Source organism: Vulpes lagopus, chromosome 11 (assembly GCF_018345385.1).
Source record: "Vulpes lagopus strain Blue_001 chromosome 11, ASM1834538v1, whole genome shotgun sequence".
Taxonomy (NCBI): Eukaryota; Metazoa; Chordata; class Mammalia; order Carnivora; family Canidae; genus Vulpes; species Vulpes lagopus.
The window spans coordinates 55,726,326-55,750,815 of NC_054834.1; the positions used below are offsets into that span (position 1 = coordinate 55,726,326).

General features: G+C 39.5%; 1 protein-coding gene across 1 annotated transcript in view; it reads right to left on the reverse strand.

Annotated features, from left to right (window-relative positions):
* Positions 1 to 24,490, reverse strand: part of LOC121472133 (intraflagellar transport associated protein) — a 63,516-nt gene that overhangs the window by 8,069 nt on the left and 30,957 nt on the right. The window contains exons 3-6 of the mRNA XM_041723204.1: positions 18,349 to 18,506; positions 16,851 to 16,922; positions 15,421 to 15,487; positions 3,929 to 4,068 (exon numbers count right to left, since the gene is read on the reverse strand). Coding sequence (XP_041579138.1) covers positions 3,929 to 4,068; positions 15,421 to 15,487; positions 16,851 to 16,922; positions 18,349 to 18,506 — 437 coding nt within the window. The remainder of the gene's footprint in view (positions 1 to 3,928; positions 4,069 to 15,420; positions 15,488 to 16,850; positions 16,923 to 18,348; positions 18,507 to 24,490) is intronic.

Here is a 24,490-nt window from a genome sequence, read left to right on the forward strand (position 1 = left end):
AAAAAAAAAAAAAAAAGGAAGAGAGGCAGAAGAAAAGACAGTAGCCCAAGAGGGCCCGAGAAAGAGAAAGCTGCTTTTCCTTCCTTTTGTTTTACTTCATTTCACTAAGGGTGGAAGAGACTTGAACCTGTTTACATGTTGAGGAGAATGAACCAATAGAGAAGAAAAGAGAGGATGACCCTGACCATGTTATTATACCAGAAAAACACTCTCTGTGGGTAATGAGGTTTTCCACTTATTTATGTGTTCATTTGACATTCACTGCATGTCTACCATGTGCATAGCACTGAGCTTGGCACTAGTTCCCACTTTTTGGCTTTTTAATTAAGTCAGCTGATGAGTACACACATCAGTGAATGCAGAGTCCTCCAAGACAAGGGGCGCATATGCAATCCAAATAGATGGACACTGTAATTCAGAAGACATCACTGTGATCTTCACAATGGCAGCTTTTAAAATACAAGAAGGTTGCAATCCTATGTATTTCGGCTCTTGGCTACAGCCGCACATGCTGGAAATTCTTTTCCTTCAGGTTAGGTTCATTTCAGGGTTCTAAGCTATATGACTCCAAGGCTTTGGGATTACAAACTGAAATTCTGATTTATTTCAAAAAGAAGAATCTGTGCAATGGAAAACCAAATCCCCTGATACTAAAAAGAAAACAACTGTGAATTAAGTTATTAACTTGTTATTTTTGCCTAAGGAGTGGAGAGAAATATGTGGATTTGAGGGGTCTCATTTCAAATCTAATTGAAATCTTTTCATAGCCTCTCAGGGAATAGAATTTGCACACTGTTAGAAAACGGCTAGTTTCCTTAAAATTGCTTATGTGACTTATTCAAAGAGAGACCTTGTTACCAGAGAAATCATTTTCATTCATAGTACCACACAGCCAAATTAAAGAAAACAGAACTAATGCTCAAATCAATAAGAGCAGCATTTAGCTGTAGGCTATCTTATAAAGTAATATAGTAAATAAACTGTCTTCACAGGTGAAAAAAAATTTAGAGTCCCGTTACTAATTGGAAAAACAGGAGATCTCCCACTGAAATACCACAAAAGTTCCTTCTATGATTTGGAGCTAGACGGGAGGATGGGAGGAGGCACACACAGTTTTTCATCCTCCTCATGTGGATTCTCTTTGCTCTATAAAGCTGTCCGAAATCCATCAAGACAGAATAACTAAGGCAAGAAGTTATTCACAGATGGAAAATGGAAGGTTCCTGGCAAATGTGTGACTCTAAAGGGGAGATGAAAATGTATAAAACCCAGTGATAAAATTAGAAAAAAAAATTAAATTGGTCTAATCTGGATCAGGAAGTCATGGCCTCTTCTTAGGCAATTAAGAGGACGTCAACCGGGCCCACCGAGCTGCACCGCGCTTCCCGCCCTCCGCGCCGACACCCTGCTCCAGTTCCTGCTTGGATTTACTTTTGGCAACGTGGTTGGAATGTATCTGGCTCAGAAGTATGACATATCAAACGTGGCTAAAAAACTCAAAGAAATGAAAAAGGACTTGGATGCCAAGAAGAATCCCCCTAGTTCATGAGGCGAATTCCAGCACTGCCTTCTGGGTACACGGATTCTGCTGTTCTTGAGGGCCTCCTTACCATCTGAACCAAAAGCTTTTGTTTCAAATTCCAGCCTCAACCATTTTCATCTCTGCTAGATCCTGCCTTGCCTGAGAGCACAGATGGGGCCAGAAGTTAAGAACCACCCTTTCCACCTTCCTCACCTCGTCCCTTCTTCCTCCCAGCCACTGGAGATGGCCTGACTGGAATTATGGTGCTAAATTAGTAAACATGACCTTTAAAAAAAAAAAAAAGAGGACGTCAAGACATCCAGGATACATTTTCATCTTTGAGACTGGAGTCACAGAAAGCAACTACCATATCTAGCCCAAATTTGCCCCCTGGTAGGTCCTTACAATCAATCTGCCAGAAATTGATTATTATGATCTTTTACTGGCAGTGAGTGCTTTAAAATAAGATGGATACTGTTAAAGCGAGGCGCAGTTTGTACAGTATTAGGATTCTAGACAGTTCTGAAAAGTTTCTCTAACAGGTACTGGTAAGAAATAAAAATCCCAACCAAGACATTCTAAATATTCAAAAAACAGCAAAAGTTCTTCATCTATATTTCGTAAGTCTACCAACACAAAGTTTGTTCTTATCGTTTTGATTCCAACATTTTAAAAAGGTTCACGTCCGCTGGGAAGAAATTGATGTTCCTTTTAAAGATACAATCGTATACAAGGTTTTAACCTGCATTTTTACTGGCTATTTGATGGATTCTAGGAATCACTCAGCTTTTTTAACCCATCAACTGAAACAATTTTATAACAATTCTTATAATGGCGCTAGGTGCCATGACCACTGGCTGGTCCAGCAATTTGTATGGTCACAACTGAAGTCAAGAGTGTGAGCAAGTCTTTAAAAGAAACTGATTCCTCCTAGAAATAACATTGCAATTTTAGTTTCTCAGTACTTGGAGAAAGCGATCTGAGATTCAAAAAGCACAGCTGAAGAGTGGCTTTCGCTACCAGTTTATCTGGTAACCAATTCAGCGGCGTGATATAAGCCTGCAAGCATCCTAGACATAGGTTTGTGATGTCACTAAACAAAAGTTCCATGAGAAAAAAGACAATTTAAAATTGAAATGTATGGATTACCTCTGATGGAATGACTGCTTCCATAACAGAATAAGTGACCAGACGGGTAGTACCTGAATGATCAAATAATCAATCCCTAGTGATTATATTAGGAAGCAACTTCTTGTCCCCGATAATGCTTTTATGTTGGGAGTAACCTGGGTGATAAAGGTCATTACCCAACACCACCAGCAGCCTTGGTCAGTGCAAGTTTGTGAAGGATATGTAGGGAGTTGTAAATGATGACAAGAGATGACGTCCTGGATGTGCACGTGGGACAGCACACACGTGGCCAAGATTTCATTCCCCCTGATTGTGAAGTGCTTGGCTAGATGACACTTCCCGGCGCCCCTGGTGGCTGGACGGGAACATGTGACTTAAGTGGCTGCCAGTGGCTCTGAACAGAAATGAAGAGTCCTGAGTCCTAAGTGTTGGGAAAATACGCTGTTCCCATGCTCTTTTCTGCTGCCCCTCCAGGTAGGATGGTGACCTGATCTGGAACAGACCAAGGACAGTGTCCTAAGGCATAGTGGAGATCCAGAGAAAAGGAACCTGGACCCAGTGACCCCAGCAATCAGAGCTAAATGCTCATTTTAGAGGCTTACCTTAGGGGCACCTGGGTGGCTCAGCCAGTTAAGAATCCAACTTTGCCTCTGGTCCTGATCTCAGGGTCCTGGGATTGGGCCCCATGTGTGGCTCCCACTCAGTAGGAAGTCTGCTTCTCCCTCTACCTCTGCCCCTCCTCCACCCCCTGCTCTTGTGTGCAAACTCTCGCATTCTCTCAAGTAAATAAATAAAATCTCAAAAAAAAAAGGCGGGGGGCTTTCCACAGACCATTATATGAGAGAAATAAAGTTCTATCCCCTTTCAGCTACTGACTTACTGTTGGGATTCTCTACAACAACAGCCTGGCCTTACCTTAACCCACACAAGATGTTTATAGGACCTTGGAAACAATAGTAAAAAGAAAATAGCCAGTCCAGACAAAAAGAGAGAATCTATTGCATAGTCCCCAGATAACACTGTCCTGTAGCATGGCACACATCATGACACAAAAATAGTTTCCCCATAAAAACATAATTGCCCTCCATGCTTAAAAAGAAATCTACACAGGAGAGAGAGAGGGCAGTCAGAGGGACTCAATTAAGCAACATGAATTCTGAATTTTCTCAAATCTAAGAAAAATAAAAAAGCACATGCATATAGCAGCATTTCTCTGAAAGGACAAGTTACAAAGTCAAAACAATTTCAAGACCAATTGAACTTCCTATGGAGTACCTCTTCCATTTGTTTGTCCGGTCCTCTCACAGCGGGTCCTGGCTTTACCCCAGGGGCGAGGGGCTGGGCCACAGAAGGAATGTAAGAAGGGACACGCGTGCACACGTCCTCCTCCACTTCTCCTGGAAGCAGCAGCAAATCTGTCGGATACAAAATATTGCATTGGATCCTTTCACCAAGTTCACAATTGACCAAAATCACCTAAAAGCCTACAATAGTCAAAAGAATGAAGTAAAAATGTTCAAGTAAAATAGGTTCGTTTTCACAATGCCTGCCCTCTTTTGGAGATTTACCCAAGAGATTCCCTTTTCCATAAAATAGAAGTCATCGGTACATTTATTTTTATCTTCTTGCCTCAAGGTCACATTCCGTCCAAGAGGTCTGGGGAAAGGATCCTTAGGGACCGACTTGATCGTGCCTCTCACCCCCCATCCAATTTCTACCCCTGTAGGAAAGTAAGGCAAGAAGATGCTACCTTTGCCTCATTTTCCCATATTTTCCTGAGGGATGGAGAGAAAGGAAACGCAGTGCTGACTTCATCCTGTAACACTATGGCACTATTTCAAAAAATTTATATATTAAAAAAAAAAAAAAACAGTGATGCCAGAAGGAAAGGGCTTTCACTGAAACACTTTGTCACATGCAGAAATCATGCTCTGATTTTCGACGCTGCAAACAACTTGTTTCCAGCCTGTTTAGCACCATGACAAGAGTTCAATAACCAATCTGGGTTTTCTGATCTAGCCATTGTAAGGGGATCTGTTGCCTTATTTTTGCATGTGTGACAGAACATGGAGGCATCATGGTCAGCCCTTCCACAGCTTTCTTTAAGGGAGACAAAATAAAAATAAAAACAAATCAAAGCACAACAGGCTTCCTCATCAGTCCCAGCTTTGCAGGACCAGAAGGGCTGCAGGAGCTAGCCAGTAGCTTGCAGCTGGCTCAGGACGACACTGCCTGCTTCTCGATGATGATCCTAATGAAGACACTAATTAAGTTCTCAGTGGAAGTGATTAATTAACACCAGGCGTGCCTTGGCTGTTGCCAATGGCAGCATGTATGGGAGGTAATTAAGCAGGTATTGATATTCAAAAGCTGAAACTTATTTGAAATACGTCTCTCACCGCTGCAGATAACACCTTCACAAAACACATTAATTACAAAATTCGTAGGACTCCGGCAACAGAACCTAGTCAGCTTAGAAACTGAACCTGCGCGTGGATAGGGGTATTGGTGAAGAAGATATTTCTACTGTGATTAATTATTGGGACCTTAAAATATGACCTAATCAGCAAAAATAAAAACAACAGTCAAGCCTTATATGGGCTGACATTTTGTATGCATAGTTCAGCTAATCCTTCTGAGGGCACTAGCACTTGGGTTTCGCAGGCCAGGAGCTCTAAGCAAGGAGAGCAACCTCATTCGAGGGGCCTGCAGCTAGGAAGGGTCAGAGCCGGGCAGCAGAGCCCATACTCTGCCCACGATGTCACATCATGAACTTCTTCTAAACAAGCAATTTCATTACATTTCATTCATGATTATGAATTATTTAAGATTATCAGATTATCACAACCGATCTCAGAGCCAAGGAGTGTCACTACTATAGCACATGAGCATGGTTAGTCAGTATTAGGTACACTTAAACATTTGATACCCAGAAAAGTCCTATTTTTAAACTCAGGTTGATGGAAAGACTGGCTTTCTAATACATCTATTAATGAGCTCAAAGCCAACTCCCTTCACTGAGCTCCCTGGTATAATCACCTAGGATTGAGATAAGCCAGGTCAGGGGCCGGCCAACAACAAAGGAAGGAAGAGAAAGGTTCAGGCCTTTTCACCTGAAAACCAGGACCTACAAGTCCCACTGTCTGCCAGGGCAAACATCAGTTCAAATGTGGATCAAAATCAATTCTGCTTTCAGAGCTGTTTAAAATCTGATTGACAATATTATGCATGGAGGAGGACAACTCCCTAATTCCTAAGCTGGAAACTCTTTGCCTCCCAGATGTGTTTGCAGAGAAGGTAGGATTTTTAACAAAAGTGGTTTCTTTTATAAAGATTCTAGTGCCATGGAAACAATTCCCTCAAAACAGTAAGATTTGGTTTCCTCCACACTTCCAATTCTTGTCATTTGTTTCTTCAGTGAAATAACAAAATGCATAAATGCATATTCACTGATGCCTAACACGGCACCTGACACACAGCAAATCCTCAACAAATACTTGAGACAGGGAATGAATTCCCCACATCTCAACTTTTAAACTAAACCCTGAGTATCGAGGAAGAGCCTACCTACCAATAGGACATTGTAGATGATGTAAACTATACGTAGTTTTTACCCTCAAATACTACCTTTTGCTTCCAGGGGTGAGATTTTCACACACAAAAATCAACCCAAGAATAATCAAGAACAAAACTGAATGGGACAAAAATCTGTCCTGAAAAGGACAGATTTATAAAAGAGTGAAACTAATCCGTACCGGAATAGTCTGGTAAGGCGTATTTCATGAAGAAGGTTACCTTATCTTTCAGCCATTTTAAAATCATGGATGGGTTATTTATACACTCGCATTCTCTCAGAAAGAAAAATGGTTGTATTCATTGATTGGGGAGGGATGGAATTTCTGAAGTTCTCTACAAAACTCCAAAACTGAAATGCTTTATGAAACTTAATCTGATCTTATTAATTGTTGTTTCTGAAAGAACCAAAGGCCTTGTTTTCACCTCAACTAAATACCACCATCTTGGCTGGTGTGCACTGCAGAGTCAAGGCATCTCTCAAAAGTGAATCTTCATGTTGGATGGCAAGCCTGGTTGAAAACATTCCAATCTTTTCTTTCCCAACTACATGACAAGAATTTCAACGTTTACAAACTATGTGTTTATGCCATTTGTCTTTCTGTAGTAAGTCAATAATCACAAGTCAAAAGCTATTATCACATAATCTAATACAACATTTAAAAGTAAGCAATCTACCTGAGGTCTCATAATTTAGATAACAGTATCTAACCTGTGTGGCATATTTATAAAAATTAATCAATCTGTTTCTTTGTTGCCATGTAGAAATGGCCAAATTTTTCTGAAATTTTGGGCACTCAAAACCAAAAAGAATACAGATAAGAACTGCTCTAGTAATGCCTCTTCAGCACACAGTTTTCTGCTATGATAGTCTATCTCCCTGGTTCTTGTTTTTTAGAAATTTTTGAAGACCCCAAAAGAGCTTTTGTTTATGTGGGTTATATCAATCAATATTCACCATATTAGAAATTAAAACTGACAATTCTGCAAATATTTGTTTATTGAACCACTAACAATAATACCATTATATATTAAAATAAATGTTTTTATGAAAAATCTCTTTTCTAAAAACAAAGAAAATAGTGGAGAAGAAAGCACTGTTTAACATTTTTGAAATGTTGTAAATGTTTGCCTTAAGGGAAAAAAAAAAGCTAGGTTTTATATTTGCCTCTGCCTTCAATTTTGCAATATGCTGTTTCAATTGAAGCAAATGAAGAAAATCTAGTCTCACACAGAAATGTAGCTGGAAAAGAGAGGAGTACTTTAATAGTCTTTTTATATAATTGTGGATATTCTTCTTTGATGCTATACCAGACCTTGACAAATGATAAAGTTTTTTAAAATAGTTTCAGTGTGCAATCTGAAACCATCTCAGTGAATTTTTCATACTGTTACATTAAAATTCATTGATCTATCTTACACATTGAATGGACATTTCTCCTATGTGTAATTTTGTAACATCATAAATTGGTCATTTGGAAAATACTGGTTCACTGTTTTATGTAGATCTCTCAAATGTTGACACATTTCATTATATGGCATAAAGATCACATTAGTTAACATCACCAATTTTATCAGAAAAGCCATTAAATATTGGGAAGCTGTCAAGCTCACAGTACTGAATACAAGTTTTCCAAAAATGAAGTTTCACTTGATCCATTGCCAATTTTGTCATTGGCAATGAACACTGCCAGTATATTTCTCTTGAAGACAGGCTTCCTTCACTCATTTTTTGAGACCTATAGTTTGTCTGTCATTCTTTCAAGTAAAAATGTTGTTCCACGAAAATAATGGAGGGGAGGGGGACTAGTTCAGTCTAGCACTCAATCACACAAGTGCTTTTCTGTGAGATAACCATTATATTTCAGAATGCAGCAGAAGTGCTTTATGCATACTTATGATTTCAGCAAACAAACATTTTTTTAAAAGTGTATTCAAGGATCAAGATTTAATAAAAATAGGGGACACCTGGGTGGCTCAGCAGTTTAGCACCTGCCTTCAGTCCAGGGCCTGATCCTGGAGTATTCACTTTATTTTTAAAAGTACTTCATTTGTTTGAGAGTGAGAGAGAGTGTACACAAGTTGGACAGGGGGGTAGAGGGAGAGTGACAAGCAGACTCCTTGCTGAGCAGAGCCTGACACAGGACCTTAAGAGCCTGACCTGAGGTAAAGTCAAGATGTTTAACTGACTGAGCCAACCAGCATCCCCCTAGCATTCATTTTAATTACAAATTCATGACAATGAAGATTACGATGACTACCAAGTACAGTTTTGTGACACTACCTTGATTCGCACTAAGCTACCAGCATCTTCACCTACATTGCTTTTGCTACATCAGTGCAAATATCAACACTTTTGACCTTCAGACCTTGGGGTTTCCCTAGGATTTCCTAGACCACATCTCCAGGGATCTGCTGGTCTAGGTAATATCAGTCCAATCCCCCCACCAATAGCACTAGAAAAGCTGGATAGATTACCTAATCAACCTTAAATCAACTATTTAAAGGCATTAGCGAACCACTAGGGCAGCCCACGACTTGAGGAGACAAGATCCCAGAGAGATGGAAAGTACTGAAACGTGAGTCCAACAGTCTAAGATCCTTTACAACTGATGGCATTTACTGATTTGCAAGGAGAAGCTGAGAAGCCGAAATGCAAAGATGAGAGAAGCTAAAAGGCTGAGAAGCTTAGCAGAATTACCAACAGAATCGCAGCACTATGAAGACAAATGTTAGAGTTCAGAGCCTCCAAAGAAGGTAGTGCTATGATCTACCCTGAAGGGCTACACCATAGGGGTAAGTAAGAACTAGAAGTAGATCAGCCCCCACACAGGGCCTTAAACTAGACTGGATGACGGTGATCATATAAGTTATTACTATATAAGTTATTACTAAGAATAACTGCTAGCAAATGTTAAAGAAAAGCTAACGCTAGAAAAAGATAATGTCACTTAGACCCTACATAATATTTTATATACAATGTTCAGCATTCAAACAAAAATTACCAGGTATACAAAGACATGAAATCAAAAGGAAAATGAATAATATATAAATGGACCCACAAGAGATCCCACCAGGTATTATTAGCATTATAAGGCATGAACTTTAATTTTTTTTTAAGATTTTATTTATTTACTCATGAGAGACACAGAGAGAGAGAGGCAGAGACACAGGCAGAGGGAGAAGCAGGCTCCCTGCAGGGAGCTCGATGTGGGACTCGATCCCAGGACCCCAGGGTCACACCCTAAGCTGAAGGCAGATGCTCAACTGCTGAGCCACCCAGGCATCCCAGATGTGAACTTTTAAAATAACTACTTATGTGTTCCCCCAAAATACATTAAAAAGTGGAGAATTTCAGCACAGAACTGAAACCTATCAAAAGAGATATTCCAGATCTCTTTTAAAAGCTAAAGTAACTGAGGGGTACCTGGGTGACTCAGGCATCTGACTCTTGATTTTGGCTCAGGTCATGATCTCAGCGTCATGAGATTAAGCCTCACCTCAGGCTCTGTGCTTAGCAGGGCGTCTGCTTAGGATTCTCTCTCTCTCTTTCTCTCTCTTTCTCTCTCTCTCTTTCTCTTTTCCTCTGTCTCTTTCAGCCCCTCATTTTGTGTCTCAAAAAAAAAAAAAAAAGCTAAAATATTTGAAAGATTGATGATTGTAACAGAAGATAGACACAGTTCAACAAAGGATTAGTAAATTAGAATATACATGGTAGAAAATATTTTTTTAAAGATTTTATTTATTTATTTATTTGAGAGAAAGAACATGTAAAGGTAGGGGGAAGAGCAGAGCTGGGGCTCAATACCAGGACCCCAGGGTCATGACCTGAGCCAAAGGCAGATGGTTAACAGACTGAGCACCCAGGAGCCCCAATGGTAGAAAATATTCTAACTGAAGCAAGAAAGGAAATTTTTAAAAGGATAGAAAAGAACATAAAAGATAGATATATGGGACACAATGAAAAAGTCAAGGCATGAGTAATATTTGAAAAGACAAGAGCTAAGAATTTCCCAATATTTACAAGAATCCCTACAAACCCCAAACAAAATAAATTCAAATAAAACAATACCAAGGCATAGTGAAATTAATGGAAAAACAAAAGAGAGAATTATAAAAGCAGCCAAATGAGGGGAAAACATATTATCTTCGAAGGAACAACAACCGGTTTAACATCCGGTTTCCAACAGTTTTCTACAATTAACACCGGAAAAGAATAAAATATCATCTATAAAATACTGAAAGAAAATAATTACAAATCTAGAATTCTCAACCCAGCAGAAATAGTGGGAGATGAAATAATACAGTAATGCTGATTAATCCAAAGTAGGCAAAAAATGGGTGAGGGGAGGCATAAAACTGGCGGGACAAGTAGAAAACAAAATTATAAGATACTAGGTTTAAAGCCAAATGTATCAGCAACTACAATAAGTGTAAATGAACTAAATACCCCCAATAAAAGACAAAATTTAGAATGTAGGTGTATAGATGCATATATACAAACCATATGCTGCTTTCAAGAGACACATTAACAAACACCTACTTTGAGAAAAAAGTCGCAGAATAAAAAAAAATGGAAACACGAAAAGAGGAAAAACTGAGGGGCATGAAGACTTACTTCTGTGGGTGGGGTTGGCATTTGACAGTGATAATAAATCGTATCCCTCCATCTTTAAATACAGAAACAAAAGAGAAATATATACAGAAGTCAGAAAGATGGGGATAAAACATGAGCTTTCCAACTAATAGAGCTGAATTTGAAAATAGGGCTTGTCCTGCAGCCACGATTGGGCTTCTTACATATCAACCTTTCCTACAAGTCTAGACCTTGGAATCCCACCTGACAGAAAGTGCACACAGCTGACCTGGATCCATCGGTGTAAGTAGAACTGCTTCACATCACGAGAGCCCTTATAGTCAGGCCTCAGAGAGTCATCCCTCCAAATGTCTGTCTAGAGATGGTTCCCAGCCTCAACTGCACAGGAGAATCACCTGAGAAGCTTTAAAACGGACACACACCAGACCATGGAAAAAGAATCTGCGAAGGCAGGATTCAATTATCTAATTTCTTTTTTAGGCAACTTCATTGTATCTCTAAGGTTAAGGTAGGTGTGTGTGGCCCCATCTCAAGTGTGTCTACTATGAGAAAGATGGTACAGATACAGATGAGAAGACATACATTTCCAAACAGCATGAACCCAAAAGAACAAAGAGGTTGATCCATATATACATAGTTTGTTTTCCCAATCTAAGTAGATAAAGCCTTACATTTCCCTTGGGGAGAAACAAACAAAGGATTTGGAGGGGCAGAAGTATCTTCCCAATTCTGTTCCCTTCTCAGGAATGGAGTAGAAGTGTCCTTGTACAATCACGAGAATCGGGCAACAAGTTTATCCTTGTGGCTGACATGTCAAGCTGGGCTTTCATAGCACACATAAAAATTGGAGGAAGAGGGATAAAGGAACATTCTGAAGCAAGGGTTTTTCTTTCTCAATGTTTTTAGTGATCTTCTGGGCCATGAAAGAATGATTTTTTTTTTTTAAATAGATTCCACACCCAGCATGGAGCCCAACGCAGGGCCTGAGCTCACAACCCTGAGATCAAGACCTGAGCTGAAATCAAGAGTTGGATTCTTAGCCAACTGAGCCACCTAGGTATCCCCGAAAGAATGATTTTTAACAGTACTAAGTATAAAATAAACAAAATGCCTAAACTAGAAGTTGGCTGAAATAGATCTTTCAGAGCTCAGGACCTTCACATGTGTCATTCTCTATGCTGTTCCTATGTTCTTCTACCCTCCCCTCACCTCGACCCCACCCCTCTCATTTAGTTACTGCCACTCATCCTTTAGATCTCAGGTTCTCAGAGAAATTTCTCTGATCCCACAAATTTAAGTTCCCTTGCTATATGTTCTCATGAGATCTAGAATAATTTCTAATCCTGTATTTGTGATTCTCTGGTTAATGTCTAAGTAATGAATTCAATGAAGACAGAAGCTGGATTCCAGGCTCCAGTCATAGTTGTTCCATGTCTGTTGAATAAGACTCCCAGGACAAAAGCTGCTTAAAGTTGCAGACAAGAAAATAATTTTTTTTTTTTTTTAAAGGTGACTGATGCCTTCGTTAGAATTGGGAGCAGTGGACAGCTTGAAAATGAAAATCCAATAGGGCTGCCAATCTCTGAGCAGGGGTCAGTTGCCTGTTCTCACCCAACACAATCGGCCATAGCGTAACCACACTGGCCACCAGTCGAGAGCCCTGCATAAGGCAGTATGATTCTGAGAATAAGACCTCGGGAGACTCTTCGGTCAACTGCACTCAGCCAGAGCACAGGCTCAGCCAGCTGAGGGGGAAAAAATGAATAAAGATGCCCAGGAGATCCTTCCTGCTCTAAGGCCTCAGCATAATAACTAATACCTATTCCAAATAATCATTTTTTTCTGGAAGGAGTCTGGGGCAGGACAGTAATCACCAGGTTAACTACCTTACCTCCAATTCAAAGGAGGAAAAAGTGGTTAACTTGATGTCTAATAACCACAGTGCACCAAGGTTTGTGGCAAATGTTACCCTCAGACAACTGCTCGATTCAGCTGCCCTGGACCGGCTCCTCTGAAAAACTGTCTCTGCCCAGGCTGCCAAAATGATAAGGCGAATCTTGGGAAAGAATCATGCTTCTGAATCTTGAAGAATATTTATGAAAGCAAATAAGGTGAACAAATAAAATCAGTGATAGAAAAACAAATACGCGACTCTCTTCCCTGTTGCCCTGGGCAAATCTGTTGCTTAAACAGTAACAACGGGATCTAATCAGTAAACCTCTCAGCTGCCAAAATTATACAAGCAACTTGCCTATTTAAAATGTCACATTCCCCATCTGATATAAATATCTGCCGTCTGCTCACATTCCTGAAGTGTAATACAAATTAGGCCCAAACTAAAATTCACCTTGGCACAACTGTTTAATTTTTTTTTTCCTTACAAATGACCCAGATCTTGCATTATAAAAATTGTGAAGCCCTGGTGGTACTCTTCAGTAATTAGAATAGATCATTGAAGCCTGGGTTGCTGTTCAGCCCAGCCTGTCCACATTATTTTACACATGCGATGGGCTTGACTAGCTCGTTCAAGTCTACCAAGACCTGGTTCAGCCTTAGCAACCTCTTATACACAAATGCAACACTATTTGTTGCCCAATTTCTGGAAAAATCACAGTAGTGAGATGTTTTTATGCTATTTTTTTTAACTAAAGAAACAGATTTGGTAAGAACACACCACACAACTTGAAAAAATGTTTGAAAAGACAATGTGAGGGGATCCCTGAGTGGCTCAGCAGTTTAGCGCCTGCCTTCAGCCCAGGGTGTGATCCTGGAGTTCGGAGATCGAGTCCCACATCGGGCTCCCTGCATGGAGCCTGCTTCTCCCTCTACCTGTGTCTCTGCCTCTCTCTCTCTGTGTGTCTCTCATGAATAAATAAATACAATCTTAAAAAAAAATAAAATACAAATAAAAAAACAATGTGAAAATAATGGAAAAAAGTTAAAAGGCTAATTTGAAAGACTGAATATAATCATAATTAAATCTTTTGCCTAGTAAGTTTATGCCAGTATACAGACTTTCTTGCTAATGGCAGGAAGCAAGAAATAAAAGCCATGAAAAAAATGCCCAACCCATACACTTTTGTGTCTTCCTATAAAATTAAATTTATATTGCAAATGTACTATATACAGACCAGAATCATTTGTCTCCAAGTGTCTTCCAAAGACAACTCTATCAGAATCCCCTGGGGTAGTGGTAAAAAACGCAGATCACTAGCTGTCACCAAAGACTTTCTGAATTAGACTCTCTCTTGTAAAAAAAAAAACAAAAACAGGACCCAGGAATCTGCATTTTTGACATCTCCTCTTCCCCTAAAATACTGTGCTTGCTCTACAAACCTGGCTTCCTGATAAGTCCTTAGCTATCCCTTCTGATCCAATTGGACCCTCTAAGCTGCTCACATAGAGAAATTCAGAGCTGCCTGGGGTTTCAAAGTTAAGAAAACCTCTCCCTAGAGCATGTGATTCCTTTAGATCTCTGATCTCATTTGAACCAAGTAAGTAAGGAAAAAATCTGCAAAGTCTACTGGTTAATAGAGTGCATGAGACACAATCCCTTCAATGGAGTAGTAGTGATGTTTGGAAGACGAATAAAAATGGTAACTGCTTCTAATTACCAAAGCCTCTCAAATTTGGGCAACCAGAGAAGCCACAGCAGGGTCTTTCATACAACCAGTTTATAGTGTTGCCACTCCCAAACTGACAACACCCAGCACTGTAACTTGTGTGTGATTATAATAAATAAAATCACTTTCCCCAACAATAATCACCATCATCCATGTTTATGACTACCTAAAAGATTGTAAACAATAATTCAATACCAGCAACCCCCGGGGAAACAGCTCCTTTCCAAACATTCAACATTAACTTTGAGATATTCTTGCATATTAAATTAGCAATGAGAATCTTCAAAACAAACAATTCTAATTTTGGATATATTTCAAAGGTCTTTTGAGCGACAAAGGATACCTATGTTTACACAGTAACATTAAGCAGGAAAGGAAAAAAGGCCTCATCTGCATAAACATCAGATAGGACTAGCATTAAACCTCTCCCAGTCCAGCCCAACTGTGAAAATGCTCTGAAGAAACATTTACAATATATATTTAGTCTTTAGTGTTTGGCTTATATATTTAATAAATATTTATAGAAGTAAAGATTTTTATTTTATGATGAATTCTATTTTTATGATCAACTGATATGTCACTCAAAAATAATTCAATTTACATGGTGCTTCTAAAAAAAAACAAGAGTTTGACTCAAATGACTCTACTTGAGAAAATTATCCAAAATTCAAACACAGGGCGGGGGGGGGGGGGGGCAATGGGAAGGAGGGGGCACATTTATTTCATTTTAGACCAAAGACTTCACAACCTTCAACAGGCTTTGACCTTTCAGCTGAAATCTTTGTTACTGAAAAAGAAATTGCAGGACTGTAAGCCTTCCCTAAGTCAAGGAAGGTACAAGTAGGACTTACCAAAAAGAAAAAAAAAAAAAAAGAAGAAGAAGAAGTGGCAGCAGCAGCAGCAGCAGCTGTCTTTTAAGTCTTATTTGTAGTTTCTAGAAAGAGGTCAAGCAGTATAAAGAGGAAACAGCATACCCTTGCTCATTTGGGGCTGAATCTCTTCATCCACATCCAAATCTTCTAAATCTAGGAAATTGTCTACCTAGGAGAAAGGATTAACATCATTTTATACATATTAGACCTAATGAAAAAATACAATTAAGAATCAGTGAATCCACTTCCACAGCATTCAAAGCAAGCAACTGAATCCACTTTTCTTAGTAACTTTTGAGTCCCAGCTAAAGGTCTTTGCATTCACTGTGCTTTCCCAGAGACATCTGAAAGAAGCAGTAAATTGGAAGTTGGCCTGGATTTCATGGGCACCATAGTAAGATCTCTATACTGAAAGGGAAAGAACCGTCTCAGGGGTTTTTGAAAAGGGACTTTGTTCCCAGATTCTCTCCCAAGACATAAACCACCACCAAGACAGTCCAAAACAATCTCTGTTTTTTGTTTTTGTTTTATGGCTTTTGCTTCTCAAGCAAATGGTGGTGGTGGGTCTGGCTGTTACCATAATGGGCTTTTCACTCTAAAGAGTCAGAGAGAAGGAACTAAAGAAAACAGAAGAGAAAGGTTCATTCGAAACAAAATCATCTGGCCCCAGGTAAATCACAAGAGAGGTGAGCAGGGCCAAAACTCAAGTGTTCTCTCTTTCAAGCAAATAAAACCGAAAATTACTTCAAAGGTAAAAAGCAGAGCAAATGACCTTTACAGACACAATAGCAGCATTTCAATGAAAGACTATTCCGCATGGAATACTGCTCTCCACAGGAAGCTGACAATGAGGCATTTCAGATTAACAAAATGGTAACATTTCAGACACGAACTAATTCATCTCAGGTGAATATCAAGGAGTGTAAATAAGAAAATGATTTCACCACTGGTGCAAAGGAGACTTAGTGGAGCCTCTTACACTCATGGCCTAAAACATGTTCATAACAAAATACCGTAAAATTACAAATTTACATCTCATAAGTGGAATTCAAAACATAGCCTGGGTCTTTCGTCCCCTAGCTCTACATCCCAGACCACGGCTCTTACATAGGAATTAAAAATGGTAGCTTCCATGGTTTGTAAGTACACAGCTGCAGTTCTTTCCTGGCATCCAAGTGACAGCAAAAATTTATCTTCTCCACGAGGGTTTCAGTACTAAAACTGTTACGTTGTCATTTCTCTTAATGGTGTATGTTCAGGGTGACTAGAGTCATGTTTCTCTGTTGAAGCACCCATTCCATTTGCTAAGCTTTGAGGAATAAGGATCTGGAACCCAGCCAGCCAAGCATACTTTAAGATATTTAAACATCAACTAAAAAAAAAAATATATATATATATATATATATAGGGGACAAAATCTACTGAATTCTCCAATTTTGTATGAGACACAGCAAATGAGTCCTTTGGGATTTTTGTGCTGTTTTTACTTTTTTGTATTTTTTGCCATAGAAGAAAATTGAATCATGCCTTACCTTCACCTTTCCTGCCCGTTTCAGATCACCTTGAAAGGAACTGCCAACTTTTTGGCCTTCATCTAACACTATCTGAAAAAAACAGTGAGGACATCTTGATGAGAAAATGAAACAACCAAAAATAAAGGAGCTGATCTTGTAGCCCTTCAGGCAATAAAACTCCCCTTCCGGTTTTTGTTAATTAGCTATGCATGATGGACCAGATCCACTAAGCCATAGTAGTGGTCAGGGAATAGTTTTCAGGAGGTCTGACTTTTACTTGTGCCTCTAGACTCATCCACAGTGTAACCTAGAGTAAATTACTTAACCTCAGTTTTCTCATGTGTAAAATAGGAACACTCCCCACCTCATTACCCCACCTCCCATCCCATCCCAATGAACCTTTCAAGGACAAACCAGAGAAGGGTAATACAACATTTTCAGGTTATTAGGAAACAATATCATTGAACAATTCTTTGCCTCTCCACATGTTGGTTAAAGACTCAATAGAAAATATAATTCCAATTGCCAGTGATTACCAGTAGAAAGTAAATCTTCTAGGGGGGAAAGAAAAAAGTTCTGGTCCCATAATGATCTCATTGGAAGCAAGTTCTAGAATTAAAGAATCTGTAGGCCTCTGCTGTATATAAACACTCTTCTAACACAGAGACTTTTGTTCCCTCATTTGAAACCACAATCTCATATACAATTTTGTCCACGATAGCACAAAGAAAACATGATGAGCTAGAAAGTAGAAACACAAATGTAAAAAAGGAGAACAGCTTCTACTAGGAGTCCTTAAGAGTTAAAAACCATAGCTAAGGAGAATAAGAATATCGTCTATTAAGTCTTAAAGATTAGGAAGAAAGCATCCAATATTTATTGACTAAATCTTGGAAAAAATAAGAAAATAGATTTTACTTTAAGAGATGAATCTAGAGCAGATAAAAGAAACTCCCATTTTACACAGAAAACTATAAAAAGGAACTCTTTTGTCCCAAATAGAGGACAAGCTAAAATATGTAAATAATTGCAAGAACTTTTAGATGGTAGTTCCTTAAGCAAACTTAAAAACTTGGGGACAACCAAGTTACCATCATAAACATTGGCTGCTGAAATCATAAAATGTAATGATGATTTTTAGGGCACCTGAGTGGCCTGAAAGTGCTCAACCGTTGGTTTCAGCTCAGGTCACGATCTCATGGGTTGTAGGACTGGGCTCCATGTTGTCAGGATCCGTGCTCAGTGGGGAAGCTGCTTGAGATTCTCTCCCTGTGCCCCTCCCCCAACTCTCACATTCACACACACACTCTCTCTCAATAAATAAGTGAATCTTTAAAAAATGAAAAAGAAATATAATGATGATTTTTAATAAAGTATCCCAATGGCACTTCTTCTAGAATCAGGAGTCTAAGTTACTGATCCAATAACTGTCCAATGTTTCCTATGGTCTACAGTTTCTTTTTTTAATTCATAAAGAATGCTTTTTCCTGTTTCTCTAAGTGTCCTATGGTATTACCTGTTCCTCTTCTGAACATTGTGATGAAACCCGAAGAAATATGGCTTTATTTCTAGGATGATGAACATTTGGTTCATTTTCACAAGCCAATTTTACTGAAGGACATATATTTTCTGAAGACTCGGTTCCACATGCTCCTCTTTTGGTCACATTTTTCTCTGAAATGATAAGCTACATATTAGAAAATATATACCACACCCAGTCTAGTTTATTTTGTGTTTCCTGAGAGTCTTTCTTCCAAACAACAACAAAATGCTTTTCAGAATCTACAAGCTGAATGCTTGAGATACTAAGCACTCTAAACTCTACAAAATTATTCCTAAAAATGCACAGAAAGATAACATTATTTCACTTACTTTTCAATAATACTTATTAAGTGCTTACTACATACACAGCACTGTTCTCACCCATTGTTAAAAGGCCAATAAAGTACAGTATTTATTTCAAAACTCAAACATTATCTATCTCATTTTTTTCTAAATTTGAGGGGAGATTTTCCTTATATGGAAGCAAAGTATGAGTAATTTTGGAAAATTTGTAAGAGAAAAAAATTAAAATTAGAAGATCACTCATAATCCTAAAAACAGAAAAGTTGTAACAATTTTTTCAATGACTTTCTCATATCTTATCTGTGCATTCATATACTACTAAAAAGCAATGTTTAACTACTCTTGACTATTTAAAACTATAAACAATTAATACCTTTGTACTAAATCTATACACATGCATTATTATTTTCCTGGGCTAAGGGAAGTCTAAGATTAATCTTAAATTAAGAGATTGAAAAAATTATGATAATATGATGCCATTAACAGAAATACGGGAGATAAGTTCGGATGAGAGATAATGAATGAAGGTATGATCATTTTCATTTGGGTTGCTGGTAGAAATTGTGAGGGAAATGTCCCAGAAGGAGCTGCAAATGTAGGTGAAAACGTGGGAGAGAGATCACAGCTATAGGTAAATATCTGGTAAAAATTATATTGGGATAATGGTTTAAGCCATAAAATAGTTTTGTACATTAGAATTAAAAATTAGGGTTAACATTTACTGAGTGTCAGATACTCCTTTATGAGCATCTCATAAATCTCATTTAAGGCCCCCACAACCCTAAAGGTAGGTACCATTGGTATCCACATTTTACAGATGAAGAAACCAAGGTCTACAGAGAGAGAGAGTAATTTGTTCAAAGTTACACAGCTGGTAAATAGCACAGTAGGGATTTGAACCCAGGCCTTTGACTCAGAATCCACACTCCCAACCACAGTGCTATGTCACCTAGAGTAATACAGCAAATGAAGGCAAAGAGTCCTTGGAGAACAGAAGAATGAAGCAGAAAAAAAAAAAAAAAAATCCCAGGAAAGAGACAAAGAAGAAAAGTTTACAATAGCACAGGAAAAACCAAGGGTGCTCAGTACATTCCAAAACCAGAACTGGCTTGCTGCAAATGATGATAGGAAATACAGGAATCTAAACAGTAATTGATAGAAAAGTGATAAAGAAAATCAAAAGAGGCTAAGTGGCAGAAATCAAGCTATAAGCAGACTGGGGAACCCTGTCCATCCCCTGATGGTTCTCCACCATCAAAGGGCTCCAGAGCCACAAGGACTATCTGATCTGTGAACTTTGTAGGCAGGTTACGAGACAGCCTAACCAGCCTAGTGGCCATGCTTGTTTCTCTTGAGCTATTAATTTCCCGGCATCAGAATCAGTAAGACTCTTGCTCACAGCCTGGTTCAAGTCCAGAGTCCTTTGTCTGCTTCCTTCTACCCCGTCATTGGCAGAATTAAGACCTGTAGGGTTATCAATAGGACATTACCACAGGAACACTGCTGGAGCACAGAGGTACACTAACCTAGTCTATAACAGGGTATTAATACTCAAGAAGCTGAGGGCACCCGGGTGGCTAAGTCGGTTAAGCATCTGCTTCAGCTCAGGTCATGATCCAGGAGTCTGGGGATCAAGCCCCACATGGGGGCTCCCTGCTCAGGGGGGGAGTCTACTTCTCCCTCCCCCTCTGCAGCATCCCCTGCTTGTGCTGGTTTGCATGTTCTCATTCTCTCTCTCTGTCAAATAAATAAATAAAATCTTCAAAAAGAAAAAGAAAAAAAAAACTCCACAAGGCAGAGGGAAAATGTAAATACAGACTACATCAATCTCTCTTTAAAAGGGTTGTATTCATAAATAACACAAGCTCAGGCCTGCTGTCCCTACTGACCTCTGCACCAGCATCCATGACTCCTAGCTAGCTTCCACTGGGAGTGTAGAAACTCTGATGTGAAGCACCAGCCTTGGCAGCTGGCAGGGAGGGGTAGGGAGGGGCAGGAGGAGGTAGTTGGGAGTGTTGCCAAGAACACTGCCCAAGTAACCAACCAGCACTACAGATCAGATAAGTGAGATAGAGATGGTCCTAGGACTTATCCTAGACTTCTTCCCCTTTTACAGCTGCTGAGAGGTCCTAAACCAGTCCTAAGGCAAAGCTAAGCAATGGTAGCAGGGTGGAGCAAGATACGGTGGAAATGCTTGGAAACAGGAGGACTTATCTGGGGAATGAAATGGTTCCTCAAACTCCATCAGAGATACAAGCAAGACTTCCCGTGGCTACCTGCATTCCTCAGTGCACTGTTCTAATAGGAGGGGGTACAGTTTCCCTTCTCCCTGCTTATCCTTTAAGGCTACCACAACCTAAATCTAGTCTTGACTAAGAAAATACTACGTCCCAGCAACTACTGTAATAGTCTATTGACTTCACTACCTGAAAAGCACACTGAAGTCTGGGAAGAACAGATGCTCTGTAAGGACAAAGTTCTATTTATTCTCATACTCACTCAGTGTACGCCTCTGCCATTTTCAACAAAACACCCAGGTTATTTGACAGAGAACCAGATGAAACTCCTTTAAACCAAAAAGCAATAGGTAACAAAGTCCCAGCTTCTGATGCTGATGTTGAGCTACTGTTGGGGTCTCAGATCTAACGAAATATCTTGCTCGTCCTTTTAAAACTTCCTTCCGTAAACACAAAGCCTTCATTTAAAAAAAAAAAAAAATACCAGAAGACTCAGAAAAGAACTTGTTCTCTCTCTGATGGGCCTACAGTTTAAGCCTCTTTCCTGAACCTTGAAAGTAGTTTCTGGAGAATATATACTCTATCACTCCAAAGACCCAGAAGTGCTTCTCATAAAGGCTTTTATCATTTTTTGAAAAAACAGCAAATAATAAATCTCTTGGCAGAATAAGATAGGGGAAAAAAAAGTTCTTTTTTCAATATGATAATGTCAAAATGGCAGATGCTGGCACAGCCCAGAATCCAAAGTGGCCTGAAGCCTGATCAGAGAGCCAGCTGCTGCCTCCCAGAGTTATCCTGGTGGCAATCCAAACGTGCCACCCAAGTGTCCGTCTCATCTCCTTCTGTTGCTGTGTTCCATCAGAGAGTCCTTTTCCCCCTTTCATCTTATCCCCAATGTTTCTTTCTTTGAAATAAGTGTCAGACATAATACACTTTAGAAATCTAGCAGCAATATTTCAGAGCACAAGTAGGTTATCGAGACCTGAAAGAGAGTTTCTTTGGGCATTTCTGAGTCAAACTTCGATACGGATGAAACAAAGGCTCTTTTTTTTTTTTTCTTAAAGGTTTCATTATTCTGAAGCAATGGAATTTCAATTTTCTTTTGATACCAAACAGACAAGCTTCCAACAGATGTCCCTTACAAGGCCACCAACTATATCTACTGTGTCTAATTTCAGGCCAAGGAAAAAGATTGCACTCCTTGAAGAGGTGGAAACCACAGATGCCTTGATAAATTAAACACTAATCACATATTGATTGCATATCTTCCAGATGAAAGTGATCGCTTTTAGAGAATCTAATTTTGAAAAAAAAAAAAAAAAAAAAAACCTTAAAAAAATTTCAAATGTATTCATACAAGAGCCAGACTAGACTAAACCCCATATGCTGAGAAGCATCACCACACTTGCAGGAGAGTTTTCACAGATCAACACGACCAACATCAGAATTCATGACCAAATCCTGACGGCAACCTCGAGTGTCAGTACTTCTGCGCCATGGTCAACGGCAATATAAATCAAGAGCATGTTCTCAGTCACGAAGAGATATTGACTATGTTGCTAGAAGGAAAGAAAAATTCATGAGGGGAAATTCTGTGCAACAGTGGGTAGTTGCAAAAAGCCCTCTGCAAAGAGAATAGGGGATAAGCAATCATGCTTATAACAAGGTTGGGTATTTTGAAAGTCAGGGGGTGATTTTCACATTATATTCCTAGCCTAGAGCAATGTTTCTCTGGACAATAATATTTGCTCTTGATTTGTCCAGCCAAACTACTTCACTCCGCTGCTTCTTGATCACATGCTCCTTGGTATCGGGCCTCCCCTGGAGCGATAGTCGTTAGGATTAAATAAGCAATTTAAAAACCAATCAATCATAAATCAGAATAAATCCAAAGAAGCTAAATTCGGCAGACAAATGTTTTGTCTAAATTCCCTTTGCAGTGCTCTGAATTCCAACTGTTTTATGTTCTTCATTTGAAAGGGCATAGGGAGGAGAGGATTACCTCAGCCTGGCCAGTCAGGAATAATTGTGCTTTCCCCGAGGCTGGATGATAATTGACTCATTATTCACAGTCATAGCTCTCAAGCTGCCAAGACACAAATGCACAACCCTGGCCTGGAAAAACGTGTGTCAAAGCCCAAGATGAGGGACACAACAGCAGTAAGTTGAAATTTTTGAAACATCCAGTTTGAGGTACTTACAGGGAGAAAAATGTGAAGAGAGTGCAAAGGAGCTGAAAGTTGATTTACAGGAAGAAAATCTGAGTGGCAGTTGAGTTATGCAATCCATTCCATCTGAAAAGTTACATTCTGGGCATCAACTATATGCAAGCTGACAAAGTCGGCCAAGACCCAGTCTCTGCCCTTACTGAGTTTGCAAACGAAGAAGTTATGCCAGGTATGCCGACCACCGAAAGAGAACACAAGTATGGCAGGCAACGTGAGGGAGTACAAAGTAAGAGAATGCTAGAAATCGCAATACATTTGAGAGAATCACATAGGTGTGGTGCATCCGAGCCAGGCTTTGAAAGACAGCGACGATTTCAACAGGCGAGCCCTGCTGAGGTTATCCCACAGAGGAAAAATTGCATGAGCAAAGCCCCCATGGTGGGAGAGCACGGGGCCTATGGAAGAGTCCCAAAGTATTCCAGGAAGATGGGAGCACACACCCAGGGACTCCTGGAAGGGCTGATATTTGGAGGGCCTGACAAAAACTCGGTAGTTTACCTAGGCCCTTGGGAGTCACAATCAGAGCTGTGCTCTAATACATGAAATGGGTAGAATGGGGCGGACTAGATCAGACACTGGAGCTAGCAGTACAGGTAGTAATCTGGGTAAGAACAAAAGGGAACCTCAGCAAAGGATTTAAAAAAGGAAAAAAGAGCTCACAAAGGGAGTTTTTTTTTTTTTGTCTCTAAAACAGAAAGGAAGATATTATCTCCAAGTGGTTATATTTCTTCCCTCTAGATAACTCAGAATATTCACCTTATCTTCCCACTGCGATCTGTACCGTTCTTTTAATTTGGCACACCTTAAGTGACCTTTTTTTTTTTTAACAATCTCTGTGATGATGGAAGTAGATAACACAGCAGGCTTGCAACCTGTGAAATGGATTACATGTTGGTGCAAAGAGGCAACACATATCACCCGTAAGATAAGCTCACCTTCCCAATGGATTTAGTCAAGGCTACGGAAGGGAGGTGGCCCACAGTAGCAGCAGAAACAGCGCATTTGAGCACAACTTCCCTTAGCTCCCAGAGTCCTTAACCGGGTGACTGCTGCTGTTGACAGTCTACACAAGGTAGGATCTTGTTGCATCCAGGAAGTTCCTTTCTCTTCGTATCGCAATCCTTACCTACCTAAAGCTTTCTAGTCTATGTACACAGTTTATTTTCTTAGTAAGAAATATTTCAAACAGGCTCTCCTCGTTCTTGAGACAAATTCAGAGTCACAAGGCCATATGCTCATCCAGTGAAGAACGTACGGTAAAAAAATCTAAATATCGGTGATTAGTAGCTCTACCTCTCGGTTACTGAAGCACCATTTACAAAATTCACTTATTTTACATGTACAATTC